The sequence below is a fragment of the Poecilia latipinna genome, unplaced genomic scaffold (assembly GCF_001443285.1).
Source record: "Poecilia latipinna isolate Pla-1442-1.1 unplaced genomic scaffold, P_latipinna-1.0 Scaffold1007, whole genome shotgun sequence".
Taxonomy (NCBI): Eukaryota; Metazoa; Chordata; class Actinopteri; order Cyprinodontiformes; family Poeciliidae; genus Poecilia; species Poecilia latipinna.
In genome coordinates this window covers 122,071-128,070 of record NW_015113623.1, presented here as the reverse complement: position 1 = coordinate 128,070, position 6,000 = coordinate 122,071, and the positions used below count along the sequence as shown (strand labels likewise).

General features: G+C 39.6%; 2 protein-coding genes across 3 annotated transcripts in view; both read left to right on the top strand.

Annotated features, from left to right (window-relative positions):
- The first annotated feature begins 1,406 nt into the window (after positions 1-1,406).
- On the top strand, positions 1,407-4,017 carry LOC106958677 (peptide Y-like). The gene is made up of 4 exons (XM_015050708.1): positions 1,407-1,517; positions 1,732-1,919; positions 3,407-3,487; positions 3,731-4,017. Exons 2-4 carry the CDS (start codon positions 1,732-1,734, stop codon positions 3,753-3,755), a joined length of 294 nt encoding a protein of 97 aa, XP_014906194.1. The 5' UTR covers positions 1,407-1,517; the 3' UTR covers positions 3,756-4,017.
- A 103-nt stretch (positions 4,018-4,120) lies between these two features.
- Positions 4,121-6,000, top strand: part of mpp2b (MAGUK p55 scaffold protein 2b) — a 51,228-nt gene continuing 49,348 nt past the window's right edge. The window contains exon 1 of one of the 2 annotated variants that reach the window (XM_015050715.1): positions 4,121-4,338. The gene's annotated coding sequence lies outside the window, so the exon portion shown is untranslated. Of the gene's footprint in view, positions 4,520-6,000 lie in introns of both variants that reach the window. The other variant, XM_015050714.1, reaches the window with a different exon arrangement.

The following is a 6,000-nucleotide window of genomic DNA, read 5'->3' as shown; positions in this document are numbered from 1 at the left end:
CACCTGTTGATGCTAAAAGTGGCTTCATCTGATTTATGGTTCTGGATTCCACCTCGAACTAAAAGAATTTTAGCTGCATTTCAACATTTGTTATAAATAAAAAAATAAAAGCTTAGATTGGTCAAACCTGATCTGCATCATTTCACAGTAAGAAGTGATGTTCTATGGGATATTTTTGAACCATTTTCTCTGTTAGTAAAAAATAAATATGTATTTATTTTTGGGCCTGTTTAAATTGACTTAAGCTTAAAAAGATAAATATCTAGACTGGTTCAATGTGGACAGAATTAGTCTCTATATAACAAACTATTCACAACTTTTCTTTTAAAACCCATCATCCAGTATTGGCATTAAAGAGCGATTATTTTTTTTTTTATCTCTACAGTACATACAGTCATAGTCATTGAGGCTCATTTGTCAGATTAAAAGTACCTTTTGAAAATAACCAGGTATTAAGCATAGTTTTATTAAACACACATTTCTGTATTCTAAAATGTTTGTTTTATATATTTGTCTGATGTAATATTTTAATTTATAATTATAATTTATAAACTGCTCCTTATGGGGACATTTTATTGGTCCTCATGAGAGGAAATTGTGCTATAGGGTTAGGGGTTATGACGTGACGGTTAAGTTTAGGGTTAGGGATAGAAAATGAATGTAAGTCAATGTAAAGTTCCCACAAGTCAGGAAAACACGACTGTGTGTGTGCGTGTGGACCGTTTTGCTTCCTATTCAGTTACATTACACGGCGCCAAATCACAAAACAAAAAAGTCATTTCTGGCACGTAAAAACAAGTTCGATTCCCATCTAGTCAGACGTTGCAGTCACACTGATCCAGTATAAAAAAATGATGTGCGCGTCTTGTTTCTCATATTCCATAACTCTGCTGAGTAAGAAGCATTACTGTAGATGAGCAGGAGGCTTATTGCTGTGAGGTCATCTGCTCTTAACTTACACGAGAATTCAGCTTCCAACAGGAGGTGTATTGATTTTAATAAGCTGTTCTTGCGCTGTCCGTGGTGCTGAAATAATTACCCATGTACTTCCATCAGTAATATTTCAACTTCTTTCCTCCACAATTGAGTAAAAAATATGAAAATACAGGAGAAAAATTAATTTGTCATGTCTTTTTAACAGCCTCACACTTCGCCACATTTCAATTCAATATTCATTACACACACACACACACACACACACACACACACACACACACACACACACACACACACACACACAAATTAAGCCTTCAATTAAAACCGTGGCTTTCTCGGTATTGCGTTTTAATGATAAATTAAGTGATGCATTCGCTGACGTTCGAGTTTGAGCGTGAGCTGATAAGTTTTGTGCAGATAAACGAGGCGTTTTACGCGCCGCTCTTCCAGCGGAGGGGTGTGGTTAAGTTCCCACTGCGCATCAGGTACCGGTCCCCACGCTATATAACGCCACGGACCGGAGAGGAGAGCAGGACAGGACAGGAGCAACGAGGTGACCGAACCACAGGACAAGTTCAACTGTAAGTTTTCACTCTGTTCACTGATGATTTATTTGCGGAAAGTGTTCTTTTTGCGTGTTGTGTGCTCAATTTACTGTCAGATTAACTACATGCTAGATTCAATTTGAAAGCAAACTCGTATTTCGACTTTTCATTTATTTAGTTTTTTGGTTGATGATGTAAAAAAAAAAAAAAAAGTTGACCCTGGAAGCCTAACCCAAGCCTCACTTCTCAGATGGCCAAATTGCTGAGATCGTGGGTGATGTTCGCGGCTCTGGTCGTCTGCCTGCTGGTGTGTTGGAGCGGCTTCGCGGACGCCTACCCTCCCAAACCGGAGAGACCCGAGAGCAACGCCTCTCCGGAGGAGTGGGCCAAGTACCACACAGCTGTCAGGCATTACATCAACCTCATCACTAGACAAAGGTCAGTCCAGAAGATCAGGGTGTCATTATTTTTTTTAATGTTTTTATTTCATGAAAATGAAGAAAAGCAAAAAATTATTTTAACACCAGTTAGATTCTTTCAAAAAGTACAGATACATTTTATTTTACATTGAAAACCTTCTTCAGTCCCTATAAAACCCACCCAACATCACCACCTCCAACACTACAGAGCCTCTTCTGAAACAAACAAACAAATTATTTATAGCAACCTTTATTATCTTATAGAAATTGTTTTTACTGAAAAATGCTTCTAATTGATTTAGATGAGTAAACAACTGGTTGATAAGAAAAATAACCTTTTTTTCAATGAGCCATATATATTTTCAGGCTGCCTTATTCTGAGATAAACCTGTCTGATCAGTCAGCATATCTGTTTTAATGTCAGCTTAATGCAAAAATAAAATGTTTTTGACAAACAGAATGCAGTTTTGATAATTCAGAGGTTGTGTTTTAAACAACAGAATGATCCATCAAATGTCTGACCAGTTTAAATGCGTAAGTTCATGATCAAAGTGGCCGAGACTCCCTGGCCCGGCCTTAGCCATAACTAAAATCATATCCAAATAATCAACTTTACTTGCTTTGACCGTATGTCCAGATAAGCAATAGAAAACATGTTTAGGAACTGGAAAATAACTATCTTATTGCCTCATGTTGGCCCCAGGCTATGCTTCTCTGGACAAAGAGTCATATCACCCATAACACAATCTCAACTTCCTCTTGGGGAATAAATGACGTCATGTCCTACGATTGCTTCACCTCATCTTGTTTAAAAACCTCCACTAAGAGTTGGGCTTAGTTTCAGAAACAACTGAAACTAACTGCTGGGTTAGTATTTATAAAGTCATGCCATGCATCTAAATTGCGAGGCGTGAAATACTGATGTTGGCCAAGCTGGACGCCTTCAATGCCTCATCACTGGTTCATGCTGGGTGAAAAGACTGAATAAAACCAGAGCGTTTATTTAGCTTCCTGGTTGTGTAATTGTCCTGTGATGGAAGCTGTGTATAGTCTTAGCATTAGCCTCTTTTCCTCTGTAATTAAACTGCCTGGATCTGCCAGTGCAGCCGCCTCACGCCCCAGGCAGACGCACGGTTTGCTCTTCAGCACACAGTCAGAGAAGACCAGTCCACCTGCCAGCCGGTGAACTTGAAAACCCTTATTTTCTTCTCAGATAATTGCACATCTCATTTGTGATTGGACTGCACGAGATTGCCAGGGCATGCACAAAGGCGTCATGGGAGTGTGTGCAGTTTACCCATCTTTGTTCACAGCTTAGTGAGCAAAGTTGGGGGGAAGGGGAAAAAAAAACGTATTCCCCAAGGTTGAAATTTATAAAAGTGTTGATGGGGTCATGCCTCCAGGCTTTGTAAAGCAAAGAGAAGGAGGACATTGGAGACTTTCCCACTGATGTTTGATTGTGGTCATTACAAGCAAGTGTTTGATTTTTCTTTTCTTTCTCTCCAGGTATGGAAAGAGATCTTCCCCTGAGGAGGCAGTAGCCTGGCTGCTGCTGGGCGCAAATTCTGACCAAGACGGCGAGCCACGGTGAGAAAACATGGGGAATTCACCCAAAGAGCAGACACTGATGTTTAGAAATAATGACCATTTTCATGCCTAAAGTCAGTTTAATCTGTCAAGGTAGAAATGCAATATATACAAGGACAGTCTTGTATATATTGAATCATCAATTATTAAAATCAATCAGTAAAACACAATATAAAGGGAAGGGTGTGATTTTATATATACTAGGTATTTTTACAGGGTTTGCCCTATTTTTTTGTCTTGCAGCTCCGACTATGCTGGCACATGGTGAATAAGCCCAGACTGAATCTAACCAGCTACCCAGTTCCCCCAACCCACCAATCAAAACATTTCTCAAGAGAGCACCTGCACTGGCCACTGGAGACAGTCTCAATATTTAATTGTCTAATGTGCATGCAAATCAACGTCTCTCTTTTTCTGTTTGTTTGTTTTCGGACAGTAACTATATGTATCTGTCGATTCTCTAAAATTGTAAATAATTTGTATCTATAAAAGTCTCTTCACAATAAAGATCTAAGTGGAATTTAAAAAAAGTTTGATATGCTCTTTTTTTTTTCAGAGGTGGATTTGTAAGTGTAGTTACATTTTCTACCACTAGATGTCACTATAATCATTTGCCGCGCACATTTGCAAAGCATTTGCAAGTCCGTCTCTTCGGTTTGCGGCTCCTGTATGGGTTCTCGTCGACGCCAGCCGACGGACCTTTAACTTCGCTCAGGTCTACCTGGCTAAACACGCGTTTTGACATCACCGAGGCTTCTCGGGCTTCCCTTTGGAAACCGTACCGGTGCGTAGAGGCGGCCCCTTTGGTCAATGGAGCCGTTAGTAAGGGCACGCGCGCCGTTGTAGGCAAGGTAAAGATAGCTGTGTATGTGTGTGTGCGTGTGTTGTGAGGGGGGCTGCTGCTGAAGTGACGGCACACAAGCTCCGCTGCGCCTCAGCAACTGACAGACGACCATCGGTGAACGCTCTGACCGTCCTGCTGCATCTCAAAGGCGGGAAAAGTCCGGATACAGGTGCCCGGGGGGCAGGCAGGTGAGCGCATCAGCACGTCGCTCTTCTGCCATGGCTGAACGTCGTGCATAGTTTATATCAGTGGGTAGCCCTCATACGGGTTCACAAGCTAAGGCTTTCCTCTTTGTTGCTCAGCATGTGGTACATACACTTTGTTGTTTGCTAATTCAACTATTGACGTCATTTGTTGGCTCTTTGAGGGTCCGCGTAGAGAAATCCCATTACCACCCATCAGAATCATTTACTGTCCAATCTCAGGACTGCATGTCGAGGTTAAGAACGTTCCGCACGCGACAGACTCGTGCGCCTTATTTTCTCCCAGTCGGTAGACACTACTTCTGATATAATGCTAACCGAGTTGGCCTCCCTGTGTGTTTGCACCTGCGCAACAGTCGGCGAAATGAATGCAGACTGTGTTTCATTTCCATATTGACAAAGAACGGATGGACGTCATGCACCTGTTCGAAGCCATTGCGCATGCCCACACATTCTGAGAAGGTTGCTGAGGTGTCCGAGCGCGCGGAGCAACAGAAGGGCACGTGCTGCTGTGATGAGAATGTAGTATGATATATGTAGAAAAGCTATACGTGAAAATATGCAGGTTTATTTCTATTGTAATGACATGAGTTAAACATGGATATGAGCATATACAAATTAATATGTAGTCAATCTAACAAAACAAAACAAACCAGAATTTTATATGTTTAAAAGATAGACTGAGAAGTCATCACAGTCGTGGATGTGCATTAATATCATGATACTTTAGGCGTTTTAAAGCCTTATCAAAATGAAGGGTTTAAAAAATAAAATCAAGTGGACAAATTTTAATTTATTGGGGATATAATAAACTGTGTTTATTATTCTCTATCAAAAATATACATTCCGGCTCAAATATATAGATACATCACCAGTAATATTTGGATTATGCATTTCCTATATTTCTGATTCTGAAATATTATGAATTATCGCTACTCTTACTTGGGTAACATTTCTGGCTCTTTTTCCCACTGTGAGATTCTTCACTGAATGAACAAACCTGTTTAAACCAAAAATGCACCTGATACAAACAACTACAGTATAGATGAGACTTCTGTTGTGCCATTTAAATATCAAGTCAATTTACAAGAATACATATCACCACTGTAAGTATTTTACCCTGTTCTAATACATACAGCTCTGGAAAGCCATAAGGACCACTTAAAATTATTGATTTAAAGCAGAACTCACAATTTCATCAAGAAGGTTCTGTCTCAGGAGTCAGGTAAAATATGTTACATCTATTAGTTTAATAAGAAAATAAATATTCAACCAAATTTTTGTTTTGCTAACAATTTGTTGATTTTTAGCAACAATGATTTATTAAAAAACCATAACACTAAGAAACAATAATAGTTATTCTGATAAATGGCAGTTCTGTAACCAAAAATCGCTCAAAAAGGTTAGATTTAAATCACTCAGTTTATGTCAGTACAGTATATAAATAAATGTCCAAAAATGTCAGT